Raw genomic sequence first — 27,635 nt, 5'->3', positions numbered from 1 at the left:
ACATTCAAAGGTAATTTAAAGATAAGAACACACATATTCACATTTTACGTTTGTGTTTGATTTGATTTTGTTACCTGTAAATGAGGCAAAGAAAGAATTTATCAAAATAAAAGTTTAATGTTGCACAAAAATAGTGTTTATTTCGGTTATGCGAACTAAACGCAGCTAGCCGAGTCAAGTTTCATCGCAATGCCAGACTCACTCACCATCTCATTGTTTTCCCAGCATTACTCTTCACATTCATAATGCTCCATTACATCATGTATTTCATCAGCTCCAAACAAAAGCTCAGGCAGCAGCCAAAATGTAAATCCTTAAATGACGTGTATTAGTGAGTGTGGGAACGGTTGTGGGAAAACAGTGTTTATGTGATTGCTCTTTCTTTTTTGTCTCTGCTCAGCCTAAACAGAAATTTGACACACTTTTTCCCTGACTGTGGTCGCTCACCCTGTCAGTAAAATGTTTTTCTGCCTTTGCATTTGTAAATTAAACTTTCTTTGACTGCCTGGTAGACATTAGTCTCATGCACTTTGAATCTTCTTTAAAAGGACCTGTTATTCTCATTTGTTTTGTCTAAAACTTAGATTTAGCTCATTTCTTTTTAAGGCTTTCTTCTGATTGGCTGCCCCTTGCAGACAGAAGTTTTCACCAGCTGGTGGGTGAATGTACAGGTGGATGTATTACTACCAATAGTTTTTACATTTTGGTGACCATTGAAATTAAAGTTAATGCTTCAAATAAGTTGGTAAATAGAAATATGAATTACATAGGGGTGTAGATACTTAATCAAAGCCTCTCTGTGCTGCACCACCTGTGAAGGAAACGGTTTCCAAGGCCTACTCCGTGGATCGACTTCCTTCGAGGCGTGGACGTCTATCAGCAGAGAATGTACCTTCACCTATCAGCAGAGAATGTCCCTTAGTCTGTAACACAGTCAAATATATTCTCAAGTAATATTCAAGCATGCCATTCAGCGTGTTAGTACGAGCTCGGGAGCAGCTTGGGAGAACAAGAAAACAGAGACTGCTTCAGGTTGTCTTCCCAAATTGACTCAACTTTATTCACAAGTACAACAGTTTATATAGAGGGTAAAATTCATGAGACAGCAGATTATCAGTTTAAACCAGTACAGACCAAGATAAGGCAGCGTCTTCCTGCCCATGGGTGAAGAAGCATCCTTTGTGTAGTGTATCAGTTCAGCTACAATTGTGATTATCTCAGCGACATATTTTCAAGGCACAAAACGAAGAGTTCTTACATTAGTGAAATCTGAAACAAACCATTTGGCCTTCAACAGGCGTCTAAAAGATTAAGAAACTAATGTAGCTGAGGGAGTGATCTCTGGTATTTCAACCTTGTACCAGCCTGTGATTCTCACACATCAATTCTTGGGTCAAAGAGAAAAATAACTAAAACAAAGGGGCCTTATTGAATGACAGAGTTTTCCTGCATAATGTCACTATAAAACAATATCCAGTAAATGCTACCATGGTACTAAAATACCTAACAACCTGGTTTGTGGATACTGACATCTACAAGTGGTTTATATTAATCTAAGATCTAGGGACATTTATCATACAAATGCAAATAATGCAATTCTACTACAGAGATGTGGTAAACATTGATTAAGTGCTGTTGATTTAGAATAAAATATCCTCAGTTTCTTCTGTTATTCGCCTAATAGTTGTATTTAATATGTATTTAATGTCACAAACTTTGACCTCAGTTTAAGTACTGAATCATTTTCTGCGATGGTAATCAAAAATAATGGAAACTCTGGTGGATTAAAGCGCGCTACCTGTGCTTTTATTTTGTATTCTGGTCTTCCGGTTCGCGGTTCCGCTGCTGTTAATGGTGAGTGTGACGGGCGGAGGGAGCAGGCTACCTGAGAGCGTTTTATTTTAGCCGGGTAACGTGTGAGCTACAAAGCAGAACTTTCTCTCGTCGTTTTTTATAATTTTAGTGGGAAACTCGCTACATTAAAAATATATAATAAATAATGGTAAGCAAAATGCCGCCAAGTTTAGCTTACATCTGGTTAGCTCGCTATTTTCTTAATTGGCTCGCTCGGTTGTAGGCTAACACTTCTTTTTCTGTAGAGATCTTTTTTATTTTGAGCTGTAGGTTTTTAAAGTAACGTTAACTTGTCAGTTAGGTGCGGAATATGTTTCGACAGTCTGCGGAGCCTCGTGTTTTCTGGAGGAAACTGAAGGCGTTTGTAAAGGTAAAGTCATAATGGCTAATTTTGTTAGCCAATTAACGCCACTGACGCGTCCCCCCCACAAGCTTTTAATGACACTACCGTGGCAAATAATTAGGGCATTGTGTTTTAAAATACACAGTATAATAATTAAGTCAATATAAATAAACTGAAAATACTCTGTGGTTTATGGAAAAAGGTGAAGTATTTTCAAGGTTTGCACTTTAAATTGCACATCAGGGATTCCCAGTATATTTAACGTTTATTTACAGAATGGTATTAAAACTACGTGGGGCGTCTTAAATAGTTTTTAATGTAACTGCTATTACAAAACATGTAAACCAGGAGATATCCTTTTAATACAGAACCACAACATGATATAGTTGTAAAGTAAAGTAAGAGTTTTGTGGCTGCACACTTGGAGTGGAGGGAACTAGTTTGTGTTGGTATCACCAACAAATACTTTACTTTCATGTTGTGTGGAACTTGGATGATGCATCCTGTAGTTTTTTAAGTGGTGGTTGGCAGTGTCATTGACATTTCTGGTGTGGATTTTGTCCCCTGTTGGCCCATATGTGCCTCCACATTTCTGAGTCGATGCAGGAAAAACCTTTATTTTTCTAGTACTTAGAAATCTGAGTTTAAGGTATGTGTGAGTCGCGGTTGTTTTATTTACAGAAAGATTCATCAATGGTTGCTATCATTTTTTTTTTTCTCAAATAGAGGAAAGGCCGCATTAAGGCCCAGGGGAATATTTTGAACTTTGATTTATGTTAAGCTTTTTTAGTAGAGTCCAAGATTAGATCTCATTTTATTGAACAGATGCATACAGTGAAGTAAAGTAATAAGTAAATAGCCTTCTCTCCATTTTCCCCATTCAGACACTCTCTCTCCAGCGGCAGATGATGGAGAACCTCATCATAGCCAAAGCCAGGCAGGATGCTGTATCCTTTGAATATGGTAAACAGTTGGATTTACTGCATGGGGCTTTAAGGTTTGTAGCAATCCAAATGCAAAAAAACAAAGATGTGTATTAATTTTGAGCAACAATCCCCGCCTTGATGCTTGCATTATGTTCAAATGCCAATGAAGTAGGTGGTGCATTGCTGGGAATTGGGCCAGGAGAAGAGAGAATGGTTAAAGCGGAAAAGGACATTAAACTTTGGATTTCTGATTTAGGAATGTTGATTTTTGCTTTTTTTTTTACGTTCATCCTTTAGCTGAATAAGCTTTGCTTTTGTTGTTTGATGTATCCTAAATTTTATGCTCTCTGAGTTAAGCGGTCCTTTTTGGATCGCCTTGTTTAAATTGCAGAGTTAGTTGTGGAAACAACACACTAAGAAAGAAATCACTCTTTGCAGAATCACCCACTCCACTGGCATAAACAGTACTTTTAGATTCCAGTCACGGTGTGGCTTCAGTGCTGTGGATAGTTTGGATCCACACTAACACTGCAAAACACCAAAATCACACAATAGCAAACTAACTTGCTGAGCCAAACTCTGTGTTGTGTAAGGTGATTTGAGTGTTTTTTGTCAGTGGAGGCTGGTGGAGTGTAGTGGCTTCACTTTCCCAGTGAAGTTCACTTTCCTCAGTCAGTGATGCTGACCCACAATCGTTGTTGTTATTATTGTTAGATATTAAATATGCTTTGACAAAGTTTATTGAAAGTTCTGAGTAACCAGCTGCTTTTAAATGACTTGTAAAGTTGACCTGTTGCTACAGCAGAAAATGCAAAGATGTGCATTTTACATTCAGACTAAAAACCAACAGATTTTTGATCCATATTACTCAAATGAGACTTCCCAGTGTGTTGGAAATCTCTCTGGTTAAACGGTCGTACAAATGTAAAACGTGGTGACACTGATAATGCAGCTCACCTGTGTTTCATCAGCTGATCTGTAGGTCGTACAGCTTTTTGTAAAGCTCTTTTACATTTGCTTGAAAAATGACTGAAGCTTTTAATCAGTTACTGATTGCTGATTAAGTTTATACTTGTAATACTAAAAAGTTGTTACAAGCTTCTTATCAAAGAAAAATCCATTGGTTTGGACATTAGTGGCAACATGTGAGTAGTATAACTCTCTAAAGCTTTAATGAACTTTATAAGATTTCCCAGGATATACTCACGTCTTATCCACGCAATGGTTTGGAGATTTCCTTAATGTTGACATTAGCTACAGCGGAAGATGGAGGACAGAAGACTGAGGCTGCAGGAAGAGGCCAACAGGTACAGTGAGCTTTTCATTAACACAGTGAATTAAACTAAAGCATCTTTGTTTTGGTCACCTTAAATGTAAATGTATAAGAGCTGTGCACTCCTCTTTGTGCTCATGCCTGATGCAAGCTGGGACAGGAAGTTATATTTCTAGGGAGGTGTTATATGATGACCGATAGGTTTGCACTGTGAATTTCATACAGAAGTATAAAGTCCCTGCAATAAATCACAGATGTCAGGAAAACTGGACACACTTTTGAAAATTATTTTTTAAAAGTTCTGTAAATAACTTATTTTTTTTAATGCACAGATTGAACTCTGTAGCTATAAATAGGTTTCCATAATATTTCTCATTTCTTTTCTTCACACCTGCATGTAATTAATTCCTTCTTCTATTTGCACATTTGGTTAACCAGACATGACAGTGATCCTGTATTAAGTATAACTTCTGTGCTGTTATTTATAGCATTTATTGACCAAATTACAGTGTTTATAAACTGTGTAAATAACCTACTGCATAATAAACCAGAGATTGCAGGTTTCTTGCTGGGGTTTTGCAGTCAGGACAAAAACATAGTGGCTGTTGGAACCTCAACAAGGGGATCTGCTTCCAAAATTAGCGATCACTGGCAGGCATACAATTTCAGTAACCTCTCCTGTGTGTGCGTTCGTCATTCCAGGAGATTTGCAGCGTCTGGGGCAATGACTCCAGAGGAGCGAGAGCAGCGTATTCTCTACACCAATGTTCTGGAATATGAACAGGACCATGTAAGTTTAAATGCTATTAAAAAGTGTTGGCAGGTGTAAATGAAGATTAGAAGACTTTGCATAGCAGCAAATAATTCAAGTACAGTAAACAAGATGGCAAACTCTGGACCTACATATTTATTTCCTCTTCAAATCTCCAGTTTCCAGCAAAGTATCTTAGTTTGTTCCAAATCACACAGAGTTGCATGTTGTTGTTTTTCTACTGATGCAGTGTCGATGCACAGCAAGTTACAGGCAGCCCACGTTTCAGCAGTCCCCTCTGTTTTCTTTCACAAGTTCTCAAGTATTGAGTTTTATGTTGGTTAATTAATGACTAATCACTTAATAGACCTTTATATATGTGTTTATGACGTTTTTGTTTTGGCCTCTTTAGGATTGGCCCAAACAGTGGAAAGCCAAAATGAAGAAGACTCCTGATGTCTCGTTAGTGTCAAATCTGGTCTCCTACCTGCTCAGGTAACTGACAACAAGGTGGAAAACGGTTTATTTTTCTTGTGTGGAGAAATACCTGTGCTATTTATTTGTGCTTTTTTTTTTTTTTTAACACAACAAGACACAGTCAAAGCATTCAAATGTTGTGACTGCTCAGGATTGTCCTTTCTGGGTTTTATTCAAGTATTGGGGTGTTTAAGTGGTGTTTTGTCAATCAGAAGGGTAGTTTGGCTTGAGTGTCTGGAGAATTGCAAAGAGACGAAACCAGGCAGTAAGCCGAAACTAAAGTAACGAATAGGGAAATATGCATAAAGGCAAAAAACTGTCTGCCACGACTTCAACAACACCAGAGAAATTGAGCTGAATTCGAGGATTGATTTGACTTTCTCTTTGTCCTTTGGTTTGACATGTAGTTAATAAAAGTTTCACTTATTATTATCAAATTTACAGTAAAGTTAAACACAATAATAAATCATATACAGCACAGATTTTATAGAATATGCATAAACGGTTGTGTATTTGCTTCAGATGGTTTAACTGTGCTACAGAATTAGGCAGTCCTAATCCTGCATGTACTTGTTTCACTGAGAGTAGTTTGGACTTCTGGTAGAGGAGCTCATATGCGTGTGCACACACAGCACCGCGCGATGACAAAGCAAACACGTTTGTCAGAGTTTAAAACGAATGCAGTCTGAAGAGAGCTGCATGCCTTTAATGAAGAAACACTCAGCTCTAATCCATTTTAAGACAAGTGAAACACAATGTAGTGCAGAGTATTTACAGATGAATGATAATGAACCTTCTAAAAGATGTTCAGTCATTTAATGATCTTTAATGATTTCTGGAGCACAGTTTGTTATTAATCTGTGGACTTGGAAAGTTTTTAAATTGTGTTATCCCACAGCCGTTTCTGATTTTGCATCGTCAGTGGATTCTGTTATCGCTCTTAACTGTGTCCTCAGCCGGTCCGACCACCCAGTTGTGAAGCTGCTGAGGAAACATCAGTACCGAGTTTACAACCGGCTGTACCCCATCGTTAGTAAAGGTCTCCCTAAGAGTCCCGCCATGCCACTGAGACCACGTCACAGCATTCACAACCCACTTCATCCAGGTAAGGGGTTGGTTTGGAAGACAGTGGGTTCATATTTATGTTCTCTTGGCTTCTTTTTTGTGCAAACTAGTTTAAATTTTTGTTAATGAGGATTTGAGACAGAACACTGGATTCAGCTCTACTCTGTATGGGCAGCATTTAGAGGTTCTGGACTCGTGATGCTGTTAATTGGAGTGAACCAAGTTACGTTAATGGTGACATGTTCTGAATCACACAGAGACTCCGAAGAGACCAGTCAGGACAGCATGTAGTACCCAAAGTGTAAAGAGCTTCAGCACAGACTCCTTGATTTCTCCCTCGCGCTCCCACAACCTCATCCCTAAATATGAGGAGGAAGAGGCGGAGGAGCCCAGCGAGCAGGGGACAATGGACCGGGAGAACTCATTTGAAGATCTGGAGCAGTTTGTGACTCAGATGGATTGGGTTCAACCCCCCAGCAGCACAGACGACACTGCCTCGGATTCAGATTCGGTCTGCGATTTTTCTGTGCCGCTGGAGCAGGATGAGAGCCACGTCCAGGAGCTGGAGAAGAGAGCGCTTAAAGAACACCTGAAAGCTGTCGTCAAGGACGTTCATATTGCAATCGGTGAGCACAGCTTGTTGTTTTGGAACAGCAAACTCTTCTCTTGTCACGACATTTGCATTCATTGATGGGAGTTAAATGATACGGCTGTGTTCTGTCTTTCAGATCAGCTTCTGTCTTTGTGTTTGCTGTCCTTTGAGTGCCTAAACACTGCCAGCTTTAAGGACCTGTGTCTCGCCAGCATTGAGGAAGCCTTCTTCACACCTCTGTGGAGCGCCCTAGTGGCTCTTTTCAGGTAGTGCACCTGTAATCCTCAGTTCTGTGCCAGAGGCACAAAGGTGCCGAAACACCAATAATCAAAGAGCTGTTTAGATAATAGAGATCTTATAATCCACTATGGCCAAATGTAACCAAATTCTTGAGAAATATAGTGCATAGAAACTGCTTTCCTATTAAATATTAAATTATACGTACTATTAAGTAACTGCCTTACTGCTTCTAATAGATTATTCATCCAGATTTGAACACCCAAATTTAAGCTTGGCTTCCTGCAGGTCGTTAAAAGTCTGAGTTCCCATAAAACAGATATTTTTAAGGTTGTGAAGAAAAAATAAGATAAAACAAGTTAACATGTTTCTAACATTGTTGTCCCTTTATCACCCATATTTATTAAATTTAAGTTTTAGTGTGGGACGAAACACTAGGAGGCATTAATTAGTGTTGGTGACATCTTTAAATCCCCAACAAAATTCAAAGAGTCATTTATTGTCACGTAAAAGAAATGTGACAAATACTGTATAGTAATGACTTCACTGTTGAGCAGTCATGCAAACTGCTACTTAGTGCAAATAATAATACACAATTTTAGCTTTTTACAGCCTTAATTAAACTCGCTAACTTACTGTTAGCAAAATGTTCTTCTGTCACAGAGTGTAGGGTGTGAGACGGTGCTCTTAGGAAAACACAGGTGCAGTGCATGTGCCGGTTCAGATCTAGAGGTAATTTGTGAAAACGTTTACCTGAATTTAAAAGGTTGCTGCAGAGTAGAGAAATGGATCAAAACAGGCTGCATGCAGAGAGAAAGGAGTCTTAGACGTATGTTATGCTGTCTGCTTAAACTGGATGGAAAAGGCTGCTACAAATGTAGCTTTCAGACTGTGTAAAAACACTTAAAAAGTTCATTTAACCAGTGGGTCAAGGTCTCTGACCAGCATGGGGCAGTGCTGCTCTTGTTTTTGCTCAGCTTCCCTCATCTGCTGTTCTCTGGTTGGGTTCTCAACTTGTTTGTGTTGCAGATTTCGCTGTAGTTGACTGTGATGGTACTTCTAACATTATTGTGGTTTATATTTGATTCCCAGTTGTGTGCTGTGCCATTAATTTTCCGCATTTCCTATACTCAACCTTTAGTTTAGCTGGATTCAAACAAATTCAGTGGTAGTTGGTGTCGTGGCACTGAAATGAGCTGGGTGATTTAGATAATTAAGATAAATATAAAAAATATGTTTAAAATAAAATTTAAAAAAGCTCTTGCAAGAAGCCAGAAAATTAGAGTTTAAAGATTTTATGTCGGACACAGCTTGAAAGAAATTTGAGATCCGATCTTCAGCAGTATCCCTGTGTTTGTCGGTCAGACCCGCCCTGCGCTGATGCATGATTTCAAAACACGAACGCTCAGCTGGAGACTTCAGAAAGGTGACATCACCTGCATCACCATGGCTGTGTTCATCCTTTATATACAGTCCACTGTTACCACATGGAAGCTGTATCGTTTCTTGAATGACGGAGGAGAATTTTAAGTTTTATTGATACTAATAATTATGCATCAACTTGCCATACTTTTTACTTTATTGCAGAAATAAGAAGTGGAATAGCAAGAATTCTGCTCTGCAGTGTCTCGTGGTGATGTGCCCTAATTTTAGCTAGAAGCTAAAGTGGAACTATTTTTGTTGAGTTTTATGTTAAGCAGGTATGAGGGTGTCAGACAATGATCCTGTGGAAGAGCGATGTGTTGTGCTCATGTTCTAAATATTAACAACCATGTCAAGAAATAAGAAAAGCTTCTTGATTCTGGGGTTTTTATTCCACTTTAGGGTATGTTTTTAATCAATTAGACAGCAGGAGCTCAGTCTGTGACAGTTATCCAGCTTAGTTTCCAGGAAAGCTTTAAAAAATTATTCCTCATTCTGCCATCGACTAGGAATAACCTGGAGTTTAAATATCCAAAATGTACCCCCTACACAACCACTACCAGGTTTTCATGTGACGCTTCCCAGACTTGTGTCATTCTTTGCTCCGTTTCCATCATTTAGTTATTTGTCCGTTTGTTGGATTTCGCTCTGGAGCCATATGTCTTTGATTTCAGGAAGGTGTATGTAGAAAGGGAGGAGGCCTACGAGACCAGTGTGAAGCTGTACAGCGATGTTTCACCTAGAGATATCGGCATTCCCTTGAAACTGTTTCCCCAAAATACCGGTTCCCCACAAGGTTCCTACCCCTACGGGTCTGCTATCCAGGAGCTCAAACTTCTCATTCATGACCGATGTCCACAGAGGAAACTGGAATGCATTGGTGAGTCAGATTGTGTTGTTTTTATTCTCGTTTACACAAAGGCAGAGTTTTGGGATGGAAAGCTGCTCTTAAGAGAGGATTAATTCCAATTGAAAGAAGAAATACACCCTTTTCTGGCAGAAAACCATGGCCTGAGGCTTGGTACTGCTCTGCCTCTAACCTCCTCACGCTAATTTTTATTTTAGTATTTGCAGGTTTTGAAAGGTACAAAAAACATTTAATTTTGCTTCGTTAGAAGGGTTTCATGTTTGTTCGAAACTCTTTGGTGACTGGTGACGTGTCCTTTTGAATTTTAAATTCAGTCTGTTTTTAATCATAAGACCTCACATTTATAGAAAACTAAGTGTTATTATTCATCAGCATTAAACTTTACTAAAAGCTCTCTGCATCTGTAAAGTGTGAGGGCAGCCAGCCGTTAGGTGCACGTCCTCAGAGTGAAGAAGGCATAAGTCAATTCTTCTTGTGAGCTTTAAAGATAAACAGTTCTTGGCCAGATGGTCTCTGATGTCACTCTAAACCAGCATTTATGTATTTGCACTAAACCCAGAAAAAAACATTTTGTTCAGTAAATGATTGAAATAATAATTTTGTACCTTAAACTTTGCTTTGAATCCATTTTTGTCAGTCTCACAGACCTTTGACAGTCGGTCTGTTCTCACAGCAGCTGAAATCTAATGACTGTGTGGGCTGACTCATTATAAACAGAATATCAGCCTACTGCCTGCTCCTGTCACACAGTCTGCTTTAGGTCATTGTCCTGCTGTAGGGGGAAATAGCCTGCGAGGTCTATGGCCGTTCCCTCCACTGCAGCGCCCGAGGCGTTCACACCTGCTCCATGTAACATGTCAGATATTTCCGAGCACGTTCTTTCTCATCAGAACACCTCAAACTCCAAATAAGATTCATCTGTCTGTAACACTTTGTCCCAACGCATCTGTTTAATGTCCCAATGCGCCCTTTGTTTTTTTCTTTCCTCTCAACTTTGCATCCAAACCTGTTTCTCTGGCTGCTATCTCTAATTACTGGGTCAATACTTCGATATCTTATATTATATTTGAAGCATTCAGTCTGTATTGCAGTGCTCCATGAGTTTTATCGTTTCTTGTGTTTTGTTCCAGTGAGGACGTTACGCCTGATCTGTGCCTGTGCCGAGGATTACAGGTGTCTTCATGAAGGGGACGCGACTCCCAAAACAGCGGCCATGTGAGTAAATGATCAGCTCCAGTAAGTATCTGGGCCTTTACTGTGGTCAGTGCACTGACCACAGTAATCTTTCTTTTTCACTAACACACACAAATGACAAATGTAACTGAGAAACAATGCAACAGTTATACAACACAGTGGTGTATTGTTCTTTTAGTTGAATTGCTATAAAGTACACCTCATTAAACTTAAATGAAAGCCCTTTCCTCATTCCATATTCCTCCTAATAGGAAGGGAAAGACTCTTCCGAGATCCGCTCATAAGTACCCAAACATCATTTAAGGGGTCCCTGCCTTGGTAGCTGCCCTGTCAGCTCTCATCACTGCTCATTTAGGTCTGGCACAGCAGGCGCTGTCTTGGGTCTGTTACCCTCCTGTAGAGCGCCTCTTCCTGACCAGGCCCAAAAGTGGGTCGTCCTGGCTGAGCCTGCAACACACCATGGTCCAGTGAGGAGGTTTGGGGAATAAATGAAAAGGGATGGAGTTTTGTGGACTGAACAGTGATACCCAGAGACAAATGCTCAGTAGGTTGTAGCATGCATAGGGTTCAGCAAATTAAACGTGTTCTTTGTTGACAGAGTTGGACCAAAACTTTGTAAAATAAATGGCAGCCGAGCTCTGCATATTTCTCATCGTGGCTTCGTATTATCGCTGAACTGTATCCGCTAGAGAACATGTTAAAATCAGCATGAGTTTGGGCTTCATCTGTAATTTGGGCTGACAGTATTTTGGCATTATTATTTATGCAAACAGAGACTGAGACTTCTAGTGACCGCAAGTAAACAAACAGACGCTGGATTTCCTTTACTGAATGGGTGGGGATCATAGTCCTAGAATAAGAGCATTTATGAGGCTGTTAAAAGGACCACACTTAAGTTAAGGTTAGACGTTTTATAATAGGACTCGTAACAGTCGACTCAAAACCTAGGGGGGATATGTCAGCAGCTTTTAAATGGGTTTTATGTGTGATTAATGCTTGTAAAAATCCTGTTTGCTCCAAGAGTCAAGGGGGAAAAACATCTTCCTCCTTCAGAAAGCTCTTGGATACGTTTTCTTCTTTGTACACTCCAGTTGTTGTTGTTGTTGAGCGGCTGAGGCAGTGTCTCCTGCTCCATATCTGTCTCTTTGCATCGGAGCGCTTGTGACGTGATGAGACACGGCAGTGGAAGAGTTGATTGGGCGCAGCACTTCTCAAAGCTTTTGATCCAGAAAAGTTGTGACGTTGAGGGATTTTGATGTGTACCCTCACGACGCTAAAAGAAACAACTGGGCAACAAATGTCTCTCCAAGAAATGCAAACCTAATCACGCTGCACTTGTTATGTGGAAACACGAATCACGCTGTGTCCTGCCACAGCAGACATTTCAATCGGTGACTATTTTAGATTTCACAGAGTTTTGTTACCATCTTGTAGTAAAGATGAAATCTCCAGGTTGGACTGGACTTTGGCCCCAGACTGCCAGCGCTGGCATGTTTTTCTTTGCTGATTGCAGCTCAGTGCAGGGCCATATGTGACTGCTTTTCTTAGTCCCTTTTAAATACAGGTTGCCTTTGTGGATGTCACTGTGACTCACAGAGTGGGTGTTTTTAATCCAAGGCCTGATTCAGATTGGAAAGTCGTTTTTTAAAAATCTAATCAAGATGTTTCACAGACAGAGTGTGTGTGTATGTGTTAATATTTATGTTTATATTGCATATTTATCTCTCCTTGTGTATATCGAGTACACCAGTGCAACAACACTGAAGCGCACTATTTATTGTTCGCTGCGTGTTTCCGTATGAATTGATCTGCTGCAGCGTTTCGGTGCCTGACTGGTCCCCCAGCTTTGTCTTCCAAAGATGCATCTGGTCAGGATTTGTGTGCTTTGGCTTTAGCTGGTGTTTCGTTGTTCAGTATATAGAAAATTTGTTTAAGAAAAATACAGCGACAAAATGTAATTTAAACTTCACATCACGGCACTTCCTGCTTTACCTTAAAAATTTATATTTTTATATCATAGCCATTTTGTCCTATTTCACCCAGACTCGCACTGGGATTAGGGTTGGGACTGTTTCCCATTTCCAGTGTGATAAAGGCGAAGGTCTGCTATACCAACAGAGTCTCGCTCACATATAATAAAGGATCTAGCCTAACAGTTTAAGTGCTAGTACCTCGCAACATTTTCCAGGCTCTTCTCTACTTTTGGTCCACAGTTACCTGAAGTGATTCAGTCTGATTTTACTGTGTATTTGTAAAATTGCTCACCTGCCTCTCTGATTTTTCACCATACCCACCCCTTGCACACAGTGGAATCTCTCACCAGTAAATCTCAGATAAACCAGTGTCTCTGCAAGTGAGGAGGCCCGTTAAGCTCTACTTTAAAATCAAAGCAGACAGAAACATCCTCATTCTGTTCTTCTTGCTTTAGTTTTGAGATGCTGATGATGGACTAATGTAGCTGCTACCCACACATGGATTAATTTCAAATGGTGCCGTGTGCGCATTTTGGCTCACGTCTCCTTCACTTATATTACCAGACACGACCTGAAATGTTAGTGTGGCAGATATATTTAAAAAATGATTCTGGCTGTGATTCAGGATGATCGTTAACAGGCTGTTGGAGATCCCTCCGAATGTTGTTGGTCTTTTCATTGATCATTGACCCAACAACACTAGTTCAATTAAATATTCCCTCAGAATTTAGACGGGTTTCCTTTGGGGTATTTTTTGCTTTCACTGTAAAATAAATTCTTTGTATAACCAAATTAGAATTATTTTTCCTGGCCTTTACCCTTACTCTTTAGAATCTAGTTTTAGTTGGTGGTTTGTTGTTTTGTTTTTTGTACTAGTTGTCGTCTTTTTATTCTGTGAAAAGCCATCTAGTCCTTTTTTTTTTTTCCCTTCCTCTTCTATTGTGATCCTCTGTATTCCCTCTACATCCATTTAATCGGGAAATTTTCTGTCTTTCTGCTTCTGCCGTTTGCATTTTTAAACTTTTTGTCCACTAAAGAGCCCTGCAAACCCATAATGTGGCCTAATCTTCCCTGAGAGATCAGTACTTGTGCATGTGGCTGGACTGCATTGTATCCTTGGAATGCAGAGACACCAGTTTTCGTGTGAGCGATCGATGTGTATGTTTACAGTAGTGAACTCTGAAGATTAGAGTTCAGGGCTTGCGATTGTGTGAGTATGTGAGGTCCGGCTCCCAGCGGTTACATGAGCTCGTCCACACCTTCCAGAACCCGCAGGAGGAGAGTATCCAGTTGCATGTGCACCGGGTCAGTGGAGGGCCAGCAACCTGCCTTCTCACGCAAACTAGCAAACGAGCAAACGAGCAGTTAGCCCTGCGTGTGAGTCCTGATAAACAAATGGTCACTGTCTGCACACAGGGAAAATGCTATCAAGCTGTCATCATCTCCCAGGCTGCAATTTGTCCTCCCAACAGATCTCAGAAAGGGAGCAAAGGGGGAAGGAGGGGGGAGGAAAAAAAGCTTTATCATTTCCATCCCCGAACAGGCATCCCGTTAAGAGCTACGTTTGATTTAGTTTCCTTTCAGTCCCCTGGAGAGTGCATGCAGTCATACTCTGTGAATGTCACTCTTTTTTTCCCTTCATCTTTATTTATTTGCTTTTGTTTTTCCCTCTTACTTGAACTTACCGCCTCCTTCCTTCCTTTCCTCTGACAGCGGTGCAGACGACCTGTTACCCATCCTGTCCTACGTGGCTCTGCGGTGTCAGTGTCCTCAGCTGGTGTCTGAATGCGCTGCTTTGGAGGAGTTCATTCATGAAGGGTGAGTCATCCGCATGGAAAGTGATGATGTCCCTGGGAGCAGATAAACTTACAGTTTGGTGCATAAATACATAAAATAACAGTAAAACGTGAGTATTTTGTTAACATGCTGCCGCTCAGTAAAATCTTATTTATTCCCAAGTTTAAAATTAAGAAACTTTTTGTCTGAAAGGCTGTAATGAGACCTTCCTCAGCTCTCTTAGTTGCCTCTTGTAGTGATTCTATATGAAGGACAAAACTAAAGCTTTGCTTTGCGTCGCGCTTCCATCCAGCAGTGAGCAACAATGGCTAAAGGTAGATCAGAGTCAGCCAATCACTGACGACAACCAGCACACCACCGCAAAAGGACAAGAAAACACTGTGGCTTCAGGTGGTGCCAGTGACAGCGTTAGTGAGCAAACAAACAGGGGCTGATAGTTGGCTGTAGCGTTTCAGGCCCTCGGGTGAAGACTGCAGTCGGCATCGGCTGTATATTCTTTATGTGGAGGGAGAGTTTGGATTTTGGAATCAAATCTAAACCAAATTTCTTTCTTCTAGCTAATGATACTGAAGACTAGCTAGCCTGCTAGTTCATTCAGACTCATCTGAGAAGTTGCTGATGGTTATTTTAAACTGGGCAGCTAACGTTGGCCCTGTTTGTGCAGAGTAGCTAAATTAGAGCTAGCTGGCTAAAAATATCCTTACTTGAGAACATTATTGTTATCGAAGTCACAAAAATTTCATCAAATAAAATGGAATTCAGAATTATGTTGATTAGAATCTGACTGCTCGATGTCTGCTGGAGACACAAACGTGACAATAAATAGCAAACACACTGACCATGAGAAATGATGCTGACACTGGGTCTTCTGTGCAGATCTAAATAAACACAAAGCAACAGCAGTGCTTCCAGTTTTCATCTTTGTCAGGGTTAAAAATCCAAATCAAATGTTTTTCAGGCTGAAGTTTTGTTCTTTTCTGATGATGATCGGTGCAGAGCACGCTCATGTCACCAGAAGCAGCTAAGTGCTGTTCTGCTTGAGCCATACGTCTTTGGCAGAGTAGCATGTGAGTTTACACACCACACCCAAAAGGTCTCGTCATATCTCCAAAAAGAGTGGATTGTAAAAGCCGGTTGGTTAGACTGGCATTGGCTGAGGAATGTCAGGATATTTGGGATTTGGTTTTCTTCTCTATAAAAGTGCAAATAAAGTCCTTGAGTTTAGATCATTCATGTTAGAGGAGAGACTCCCGTTCTCACAGAAATGCGTTGAAGTAAAAGCTGCATGAAAAGTATAGAAAGATGGGTTTTTAAAAGAATAACTGACCTCGAATCACAACGTACACTTAACTCAAATCAGAGCAGTAAAAAGAAGTTTGACTTTAAACTCAGCCACAAATGTCTCTGATATTTTCATCTGAGGGAAAAAAAGCTGACTGTAAATTCCTTAATTAAGGAGTTAACTTAGTTTTTAGTCTGCAGTGTGAAGGATTAAACGCTGTGTTCACTGATAACATGAAAGTGCAACTGTTTGTGCGCCGCTACCCTGATCAGTTTGTCTATGATTGTGACTTGGATAAAGATCGGAGAGCATTTTATGAGTAATTGATGCAGAAATCCCGCTAACTGTAGTGGCTTCACAAAATGTTTCTTCTCCTTTTTTCCTTCAAATGCACGTTTTGTTCAGAATTTCCAGATAACAGCTGAGCGATAAGCATCTTATCGCTTTCCTCTTTCTGTCCCCTCTCGTGTCTCGATCCTCTTAGCCCCGGACTCAGAGTTGAGTCCTGGCCTCGTCTGCATCTCGTCTGCTGTCTCTAAAAACCTCCTTGGTTATGACTTGATCTTTTCATATAGCATCCATGACTTTCTTTTGCTCAGCCTGCTCACTGTGTAATGTGTTCATAACTCCAAAAGTGGAGAAAAATTGTTAGTGTAAAACTATAAAACCTTTTACTATCATCCACTTCTCTGTTTCAGCTATTTGATAGGAGAGGAGGGATACTGCCTCACCTCCATGCAGAGTGCTTTGGCCTATGTTGAGTCTCTGCAGCCCGGCGTAGCTCAGCTTCCTGCGGGAAAGCTTATATGAAACAGGTAAGGGGATATCCATACATAACATGGATGCTTTGAAGATGAGCTTTTCTGTAAAGGTTATTGTGACATTCGTGTTATTGCACAGTGACTTAAACATCCTGCAGAGAATAAGCTTTTCATTACCATCTACCTGAGGGATGCATCAGTGAGATTAATGGGTCAGTGAGGTAACCTGTGAACGCAACCTGGTCAGCTGCAAGTAAAACATCAGAGCCTGACGTGCCTCTGACAGTCAGACGTGTTTGGGCTCGTCTCATTGTTGTGTGCATTAGGGAACATAAACACATAGTGTTGGTATAGCAACTTATTAAAATCATGTAAAAATGTATCTTGGTGTTATCACATATGTACTGTTGAGCCATGCCTGACTGATGCGGCCAAATGAAGCCCAGCTGTAAAGTTACAGCAGTGCAAAGTGTCACTGGAATTTGCCTCCATTCAGATGGTGACGCTAAAACAGTTCGCTGACACTGAATCTGACACTTCTGCTGTGGCAGCTACAAGAATACAGATTAAAACACACAGACTGGTGCAGAGTCGGCGCTGAACATACTGAGTAACCTTTAATGTTGAACTGCGTGCAGTTTATTTGCAGCTGTCACTGTAAAATAAATATATTTGCCCCCTTTTATGTGAGTGCACGCAGAGCCTGAACCAGAACACCTGGGTTAACAAAAAGTTAATAACCACGTTATACCTGTGACCTCTGACCGGTGTTTAGAGTTTGAAAAACAACTGGTTTCTCTGATTAGTTTAATCACAAAGTTGAACTCAAATACAACCTTGGATAGCTAGCCAAGTTACAACTAACTGCCTCCAGCTTGCATAGCTCGTACTGCAGGAAGTTGTCAGCCTGGCAAATTTACAAGGCTGATCAAACTTGTGAGTTTGGATGAATTAGCTCAAGTCATCCAGTCGTGACAGAAGTTTTCTGCTTTAGATAGCTAGCACTTCATCTGCATTAGAAGCCATGCAAACACTGAAAGAAGAAAAGTGGATTTATGGAGTGCCATGTCTGTGTCTATTATGGCTCATCCTCAGCGTCGTGGCTTTACCAGGGAGTCAGCCTTTACTGCTAGCCCCTCTGCAGCCCTCTGTGAGAAGTCCTTTCTGCCTCACTTAGCCTTCACGTCCCAAAACTGAGTAAAACCTGAGTCTGTAGCAGGAGGCCCTGCAACCACTCGGATGAACAAATTGACTCCAGTCTGTTTATTTTTTGTTTTTCTTCAACCAAATCTCCTTTGTGCCGTTTGTCTCCTGCTTACCGTGTGCTCTCAGGGACTGCGTGTCAGCCACCAGCAGAAGTCTGGTTTGTAAACAGTTTTTAAAAAATTATACACAAACATTAGAGAAGTCTGCTCTGACAGAATTCAGTGCTATTGGTCATGGAAAAATGAGAACGCCGCCAATTTCACAGCAAAATGCTGCAGCACGACCCGTCTGAGTTGACTGACACTGGAAGTGCCGCACACGTGCAGATCCTGAAATATATGATGCAGTTTCATCTGAACGAGCAGACCGATGGATACTTCTTGTTGTGTTTTGATCTGCTGTTAAACGAGCGAACACATTTCCAGTTTTGGCATCGTTCTGAAAAGCTCATCTGGAGGAAGGTTTGAAGTGTGGATGCAGTTGTGAAAAGAGGTCGTTGAGATGGAGCGATAGCCGGAGTGAAGTAGACTGAGACTGATGCATTACACCGAGGGATGAGAGTGTCACTGAATGGCCTGTCTGGCACCCAAGGTGCTGCTCTGCAGGATGGGGCGTGATGACACTGCACGTTACAAAATGTGACATTTCTCAACTGGCGTCTCCCAAAACTCCCAGTGACACAATCATTCCACTACAGCCAAGTATTGAACTCTGCGGACTGCTGCGCTGCACAGAGCTGTCAGCAACCGCAATCAGCTCTGTGCCGGAGAAGCAGATTTAGGTTGAATGTCTGGTTATATATGCTGTGTAGATGCTTTTCCGTGGCTTTGGCTTTAAAGATGATCAAAGTTCAGATTGGTATTTGAATGCTTCTTTTTAATAATGTACCATAGAAATCCTAGACCGCCTCTGAAGTAAGAAACGGTCATCAAACACGAGTCGACATGCGTTATGTCTGACTGTCAGCAGTTATTCTTACTGCGCATTTAATCCCAGTCACTCAAAGTTACCAACACTGACAGTGGAGCAGAGACACGACCACGAAGCAGACTTACAAGTCATCAATCTGCAGCAAAATGCTGAAAAGGTCAAATGCCCGTCTCTCTCTGTACTCAGATATGACCTTCAAAACATCAAGTGCAGGTCAGAGGAAACTGGAGGACTTATCGTTAATGTGCAGCGAGTTTAGGCGACTGTTGCAAGAAGCCTAACAAATTACAATGTTGGCTTACCAAAAAGCAGCTGTTTGACACATTACTGTAGCTGGGCATGCCACGATGTGTTAGTGGGTACCAGTACATTCATGGTTGTCAATACCTAATAGTTTGATTATGACAGTTTTAAAAAATTGTTAAATACTTGTTTAATTTGCTCACACGGCAACGGCAGACGGTTGATTTAAAATGGTAACGTCATGTTTTTGACCCGGACTGAAATGTTAGCGTGGCTGCAGAGTAGCTTACTCATGTTACTGCAACATTACAAACATTTTATCCTGTGCAGCAAAGTGAATTTCACACGGCAGCCGTCTCAAAAATCTGTAACGTGCATTTCAAAATAACAATGCAGAGTTCCTTCATCCCCGAGTCTTACTGCTCCTCCTATCGACCAATCACTGCAGAGCTTCAAGTCGCAATCTTCCTGCATTTGCAGGCATCACCCAAGAGCAGCTGTACCACCTGTGATTGTTTCCACCAAGCTGGTAAAAACATCAGCAACACAAATTGGCTCAAAGAAACTTCCATAACAAATAAGCTTTGATATATTTGTGAGTACTGTGCACGTAGTTCTACCCGCAGCTAATATGCAGACCTTGTCCTTGGTTAGGCTGAATAACCAATCAGTACCAATATGAGATCAAACAGTTGGAAACGGCAGCAAAATGTCTGAAGACGCAAGCATCAAATGAACAGTGTGTTCCAGATCTGTGGACTTCAACAGACGACCGAACCAACGCTTTTTACATCGTGATGACTTGCAGTCTGCATTGACAGCTCCCCTTGTGGTTACAGCTTTACGCCTGAATTATCTGACTGAATTTAAACGTCAACTTAAAATAAAAGACTGCTTGTAGTTACTTGCAGTACTTTTTCCCTTCAACCATAAAAGGCCGATGGGGTATTGTAGTCGCTCCTTTTCTGGATTATCGAGGATGCGTAACGACGTGATGGCTCTACTTGTTGCCGCTGTCTGCTCTGAGGCGCTCAGAGTAATGAAGAGTCCTTTTGGCCTTTCCTCACCTGGTTGTTTCCAGTCACTGTGTTTGGAGCAGTCGGCCCCTGATGAAAGCAACAAAACAAGTTTCCTTTATTAGCTCATCAGTGTGAAAGATGAATCTGTGTTCATCAGAAGACGTCTGCTGGTCCTCTAGTGACCCGTTTCATGTTAGGCACACGCTTAACTACTAGTTTGTTTCCTTGTGTTTTTTAATGTGTATATTTAAGCTTTGTAGCTTTGTGTTTTGTATTTTAATCTAACCCTACCCTGAAAGTACTCACCGCTGACCTGGTTGGTGTTCAGAAGGTATATTATGAATTTTGGTAATACCCACCACCACCCCAACCCCCTGCAAGATGGGATACTTGTTTCCTTGATCCTCTTCAATAAGATCCGGGAGGATACAGAAATGGCCTCATGCAGCTCATGCAGTGTAGATATTATATTATAAATGTATTGCCAGTAAAATCTTTCCCCATTGTGTGTTGTAGGCTGCTGCACATCCTTCCGTTCACCCCGTGACCCCTGCTGCAGTACATAAAGGCTCCAGCTGAACCTGCAGCTCCCTGAAACTGCATATGCATATTTTCTTGCACACATACAGACGTACGTTACATTTAACCAACCAGAGGGACTAAACTGGTGCCGGTGAGCCTTTTTGACCCCATCAGCGCCTGCTTTGGGACCTGTTGTGTTTTCAGACTGGTTGAAGTTGGACTTATCCAAGGATTGCTGTGTTTGCTGTCCAGACTTCTTCTGACACGCCTTTCTCTGCAGAAAGGATTGAACTACTACTTCTCTCCATCTCAAATGTTTTTGACCTTTTTGTGTCCGCGACCTGAGCGCGGCACGATGACCGCTTCCCTGCAGGGACTGACAGGCTCCTCCAACTATGTCTGAGGCAAATGCTGTAACAGAAGGCAAATATTCATGTGTTAACATGTTACTGAGAATAATTAGCGTGGGCTTCATTTACTCTCTCCAGCTGATGAAAGAAAACAGCGTTGCTAAAGCTGATTTCCACCTTTATTGGCACCAGTTGGACTAATTGTTGCTCTATTTCAAGTATGTAGTTATTAAAATGCAGTTTAATAAGAGCAGTTGCTGTTTGTAGCTCACATTCCAGTTATGCATGAATGACTTTAACTTCAGATTTCCTAAACTCATCGACTTACAAGTCCCCAGCACAGCTGCACGTTGGTGTTTCAGCTTCCTCTGCTTCCAGAGGGGAGGGGCTGAGCATTTATCCACAGGAGGCTTGGAGTGAAGTGATGTTTACGTACAGTAAGACGAATAAAACTGTCGCATCGGCATCAAAGAAAAGCAGTGTGAATGGGGCTTTAATGAGGAAAAGGGATAATGTGTCAAAACTTAATCATCTGATTCAGGAAACGATTAAAATGTGAAGGAGTTTGATTTGAAAAGCACTACTGAAGTTTACAGTGTGGGGTGTGCGTGCTTAGACTGAGATTTGGAAAGTCATCTGTTCTAGAGAAACTCTTTTTAAAGAAATGACGCACATTTATAATTTTTGAATGCTTGTGTGTGTTTTTGAGGCATTCAGAGGTGAGGTTGTGTTGGATGTTCAGACGGACTCGGTGATTGGTGGAGATGTAGTGGAGGAGGAGCTCTGCAGTGTTTAGGTTGGGTTTTACTAACTGCAGGCACTCAGGTTGCTTTTCTCCTCATGTGGATGTTTTCCTGCACACTCACATTATCCAGGTTATTTCATAGCTTTTTTTTGTATCTTCGAGTTTTAAACCTTATTTTGACTCCTTCCTCCCCTCACATCTACACATATTAGATACTTGTCTTTTCTCTGGAAGCTGAGTCTTCAGTGCTGGGATGAGAATCAGTTGGGTCCACTTTCTTTTCTTCTTTAGATTAATTTCCTGCATATTTGGTGGAAACCAGTAGCTCTTTAAATCCCAGAAATCCTCAGTGCAGGTCAAATAACGTGAGCTACACTTCAGCTGTTTGAATCATTTACACTTCAGTTTACTGGATGTATCTTTTTTCCCTTTTTTGTATCCTCCCAAAACATGTGACATTTTTGGGGAGAATTTACTACTGCCTACAATTTCTGATAATTACATAAAGACTTGCCTCTGTAACGTTTACACAGTTAATAAAAATGTCAGAATGTGTTTTGTAAAGACGACTAAGGCGTCGATTTAATGTAAATGATTTATTGTCCACTGAGTCACGGTTTTATTGAACTGCTGTACTGTGAAACTTTAAAAATGATGAATGTGTTGGACAAATTAGACAATAAAGAGAAGAAATGTTGATTTGTTTTGTTTCCTTTTCTTTTTTGTTCCTGTAGAGGGAAAAATACATTTCAAATGAAATGGTCAAAATGCGTTTGACTTTGAGTCATGATACCCTGAGCCTAGCAACGATGTCAGACTTTTATCTTAAGTGTGCCAGACGAGTGAAACTTCCCTTTCTGTCCGTGTAAAGATGTTTGACTGTGTATGAATACAACATGTTGAAATTGTTGAAGTAAAACTTCAAAAGATCCGAAATGTATAAAATTTCAGGAGAAGCTGTAAAACTTGCAGTTCCTCTGATGACCACTGGAAGCAAGTTGGTTTCACATGTTCAAGTATCCAAGTTTACAACATTAATAAGTGCATTTGCAGTCTGATAGAAAAGAACCTCTCTGGAGTTCACGCGTTTGTACGAACCCCCCTCTCCCTGACCTTAATCCAATAAAACACCTCTGGGACGTTATCAGTCAGGTTGCACCTCAGCTCAGTGATGCCCCAGGATACCATCAGTCTCCTAACTAGGAGCCACGCCCTGGCATGCATGCAAGCATGGCAGAGCTATTTTGAGTTGCTGCAATTGCGTGTTGGCAAAACGGACTAGCCTACCTACCGCATCCTTTTTTTTTTTTTCTTTTTTTTTTAACTTTGAATTCTGGGCCCTCTGTAGGTTGATAATTTTCATTTCCATCAAGTGATGTGCCATCTGCTCATCCCTAACACATCGAGTCCATATCAGTAAAGATGGCCAGCATGATTTATTTTTTCATCTCCTAAAATGTTCCTTTTAACTTCTTTAAGCAGTGTGCATGAGCTCAGATGATTATCACAGCAGGTTCAAAGTGTAGCTGAAAGATCAGTGTGTTTTCATACATCTGGTCTATTGATTATCGTGCAGGAGAGTTTCCTGCTTTTGCAATTTAAAAAAGAAGCCATATGGAGGTTGGTAACCTCTAATTAGTGATCCGTTAATCAGTGATACATCCTGGAAGATGTCTGGTCTTTATTAACAGAGGGAAACAAAAGTCACTGATGTGTTTTTCCTAGTTTGGTTTTTAAGTCGCTCGGTTGTTCGGGTGTCTGTGTGAGGATGAACCCTGGATCGAGCAGGAGGATGTGATGGGCACATGGCTGAATAACAGCAGAAGCCTGTAAACTCGAGGAAAAAACATGCCACTCCGAATCAGAGGCCGCTGCAGCACCCAGCATGCCCTCCATCCTCGCTCCGTGTCTTTTGTCCCTTTTCCAATTCATTTACAGAGTTGACCCAGGACAAGTGGCTCATCACTGACGCTGCTGCATGAACCTGAGCGCATGCACTCGCTTTAAGTTTTCTCTCTTGCTGGTGTTCTGCTGTTTTCGCTCTCACTCAAGGTGTGGAGAACATTAAGATCAGAGCAGCGTTTATAAGAACAGCAGTGTTACACACGTCGTGTCTGAAAAAGTTTGAACCTTTTGGGGATTTTGTTCCCATGAAGAGCAAACAAACACGACTGTCAGCATAAATGTAGCTGAAGCTAAAAGGCTAAAAGGGAGACGTTAGTGCTTTTCCTTTTTCTGCACCCTTCCCTGGTTAACTAACATTGTTGGTGGTGGAATAACTAAAGCATGTGTGAGAGACAACAAAGTGAAATTATTTATTAGACCATTTTAAAGTGTCCAGATTAAAGAAGGTAAATGATAAACCAGGGTCGAATGTCAGGGAGGCTTTCAGAAAGGACCAAGAAAAGAGAGGACTGCCTGTGCATGTCGAGGGCTGGATGTTACGGGACTACTCTCTTCTTCTTTTAGCTGCTCACCTTCCTCCTTCTCACCCTATCCCAGCTTCCTCGTCCATCTCGCTCTGCACGGCCTCCTTCACCGCATCCATAAATCTTCTCTGAGGTCTTCCTCTTTTTGTCCTCCTCCCTGGCAGCTCCATCTTCAACCACTATCCCTCCTCTGCACATCTCAGCTTCGCCTCTCTAACTTTGTCTCCAAACTGCTCGGCCTGAGCCGTCCCTCTGATATTCTCATTTCTAATCTGCTCACTTCCGCTATAAAGAATAAAAAAATCAGAACATGAATCGTAACTTTTACTCTGCAACTCAACAAGACAACAAGGGCAGCGAGCTCCTCGATGAAACAATTTGATAAAACAAGTTGAGTCAACCCCGTAAAGAGTGCCAAAGGCTTCAGCAAATAAATGTTTTAAGAAGAGTTTTAAACTCAGAAAGAGAAGAGGCCTAATGTGCACGGGCAGATCGTTCCACAACTTTGGAGCAGCTACAGCAAAAGCACGGTCACCTCTAAATTTATACTTAGTAATGTGCTCAGACTTGACGTGCTGCAGCATTTTGCACAACCTGCAGACGCCTAATGGACGCATCTCTAACCCCACAATACAGTACGTTACAATAATCCAGCCTAGATGTAACAAAGGCATGGATTACTGTCTCAAAAAGCCGCTTTGATAAGATGGGCTTTATTTTGCTCATTGCCTCAAATGAAAAAAGCGAAATTTTACAACAGCTCTGGCCTGGCTTTCAAGTTTATATACGTTCAGATTTCACCATAAAAATCCCAAACTTGAACAGGAGCCACAAAACAAGAATCCCAAAACATAACCAGGTCCAGGGACCGATGCACCTCGAGTCAAAGTGCGATGGTCCCAAAGCAAAAGATTTTCTCGTGTGAATGTTTTACTGAGTAAAAACCCGCCGTGATCATTGTCTGTGGTCCTGATACAGATCTGGGTCTAAGTGACTCCACCAAACACGGCTGCTGTCACGAGATGTTCTCTCAGTCTGTTGTCACGCTGTAAACCGCTTTAACAATCCACATTTTGAACCAATGAGTTCATAATGGAGACGGTTAATATGAAGCGCTGCAGCGTCTGCGTCCTGCTGCTGTGGAGCACGCTCCGGTGGAGACAGCACGACTCTGCTCCCCTCATCTCAAAGCTGGCCGCCGATACGACACGAGCTTCTGCAGTGAGTAAACCGATATTAATCACTTCCAAAGTATCGAGCATGCTGACAGCTGTTGTTGCACAGACACTGTGTTTATGGGCTGGTGACTTCTCTGACCCTGTTTTCCACAGTGCCTCCTCAGGCAGGGAGAGATGATATGTCAGGAGGGAAAAACCTGCCTCTCCAGCTAAACTATCAGCCTACGGTGTCGCCCCATGAGTCAACATGCGGTGTGTCGGTTTGTCAAAAATGGAAAGTTGCAGCGCTGCTTCGGTGAGGTCTCGCCGCTCTCACGAAAGGCAGAGCAGCGCGCTGCCAAGATCGAGGCTTGTTTTTAACTTCTGATATAAAATTTTAATTCCTCTCGTCTCAGCTGCTCCAGTGTTTAATCAGAAGCAGATGGGAAGTTTGACACACGCCACCAAACTGCTTTTCTGGAACCGTTTATCCTGCTCAGCTCAGCACTATTGAAATAAATCTATTTATCCGGCATTTATCATTCAAACATTTTTATCCTCAAAAATGCAAATGACTGTGTGCTTTTCTGCTCTAGCTGAGCACTCAGAGGGCTTTTACTAAAGCAAGCTCACCCATTCCCGTCCCTGCCTGAAGTGCTTCTACACCACACACTCTCGGGGATTCATCGGTGCCGGTGTTTACAACAGGAACCGGGGATTGAACCACCGCCCTTTCACTTAGTACCTGCTCTACTTCCTGCACCACAGCCAAAAAATAAAAATCCCTGCAAATACTGTAGCGTGTTGTGGTTTATAGCACATCCTCTGACAGTGAAAGGGTTGGATGGGCTGTGATTTCATGTGCCCTACAGAAGGAAGACTGTTTCCGACTTGACTCGAGGATAAGAATGTTGGTGGTGGGTGGATGATGAGTTGTGGACCATGAACTCTGTCCCACAGCTGAAGCTTGGAGCAAACTGAAGAAAAGAATCAAAGTGCTGCAGTCAGAGTCCAGACCTGACCTGACTGAGATGCTGTGCATAGATTAATGTCCCCAAACTCAAGTGAACTTAAGCAAGAGGTCTCATCATGAACCACATGATTGCCACTAAAAGTGGTTCAGCTCCACCGCTGAAATATCTCCTTCGTTAAATTTCCTCATTTCATCTAATCTTTACCCCCACATTTCCATTCTGCCCGCTCCTCAGTCCAGGAGACTGTGACCCCCTCGTCCCCCTAAAACAAAAGCCGGTTTTCTTCTTCTATTAGATTGACGTGAATCACCGGCAGAGCAAACGTGGCCATTTGCGTTGGCGTATTTGACCGTTTTTGTCCTTTTCAGAAGGGAGAGAAAAGCAGGGAGCTCGAAGAGGAGATGGGGCCCAATGAGTTTCCCTTTGATTAATTATAATTTGGCCTAATTGGGCCGTCAGCCGACAAGTTCATGACAAAAACTGTGGCGCACTGGCTCCCCGCCCCCTCCAGAGGCTACTACTACCCTACTCTCACTTTCCTCTCTCTGCTTCCTGGTCCAGTTCCAGTTATCCTTGGCAAAAATCTGTTTGCATGAGAAGTTTACATTCTCGAGCCAGCATGTCTGCGTGACGACATACAAGACAACAATGCCATCTCGCAATCCGCTGTTTATTTAAGGGACACACTGTCTGGAATAATGGCTGGCAGATAAAGGGGCCACAGGGGGTCGAGCCGGTGCTTGTGAACGGGACAGAGAGTCACGCTAGGCCTGATGTAAATATGTCCTGGCCGCCCCACCCTAGCATCAACTCAAATGCTTTGAAGTATTTGCATACTTCAGTTTGCTCACTTACAAAAGACATGAACAGTCTCTAAATGTTATGGTAGTTTCATTTTAATGGACGGAGGCAGAATCTCGACCCAAAATGCTGAAAAGCACATTACATAAAGGTTTTCATGCTTTCAGATCATGCCACGGTTCTGGCTCCCACAGAGTGTGTTCGTGTGGAAATCAGTTACAGATTCTCCTGATCTCAACTTGTTAGATGTAGAAAGCACACCTTTGCACAGAATCTTCCATTCCCACCTTCCCACCACCGTGGAACCTCCATCCCTCAGCCAGGACACTGAAGATGGTCATGGATGGGTGTTCTGGCATGAAGCACATTAGGGTCATGGAGTGGACTAACCAGTCTCCAGACATCTATCCTTTCACACATCTGTGGAAGAAGCTGAAAAGTTGA

General features: G+C 41.7%; 1 protein-coding gene across 1 annotated transcript in view; it reads left to right on the top strand.

The window, feature by feature from the left end:
* Positions 1-22,529, top strand: part of vps9d1 (VPS9 domain containing 1) — a 29,077-nt gene extending 6,548 nt beyond the window's left edge. Inside the window, exons 6-17 of the mRNA XM_026172473.1 lie at positions 3,082-3,144; positions 4,378-4,430; positions 5,099-5,186; positions 5,560-5,642; positions 6,581-6,729; positions 6,947-7,315; positions 7,418-7,547; positions 9,615-9,820; positions 10,939-11,023; positions 14,689-14,793; positions 16,753-16,869; positions 20,730-22,529. Of these exons, the coding sequence (XP_026028258.1) occupies positions 3,082-3,144; positions 4,378-4,430; positions 5,099-5,186; positions 5,560-5,642; positions 6,581-6,729; positions 6,947-7,315; positions 7,418-7,547; positions 9,615-9,820; positions 10,939-11,023; positions 14,689-14,793; positions 16,753-16,864 (1,443 nt within the window). The 3' untranslated portion in view covers positions 16,865-16,869; positions 20,730-22,529. The remainder of the gene's footprint in view (positions 1-3,081; positions 3,145-4,377; positions 4,431-5,098; positions 5,187-5,559; positions 5,643-6,580; positions 6,730-6,946; positions 7,316-7,417; positions 7,548-9,614; positions 9,821-10,938; positions 11,024-14,688; positions 14,794-16,752; positions 16,870-20,729) is intronic.
* Positions 22,530-27,635: the final 5,106 nt, after the last annotated feature.

Source organism: Astatotilapia calliptera, chromosome 7, assembly GCF_900246225.1.
Source record: "Astatotilapia calliptera chromosome 7, fAstCal1.2, whole genome shotgun sequence".
NCBI lineage: Eukaryota > Metazoa > Chordata > Actinopteri > Cichliformes > Cichlidae > Astatotilapia > Astatotilapia calliptera.
Note: the sequence above shows the minus strand (reverse complement) of the source record. Positions and strands in the feature narration are given on the sequence as shown.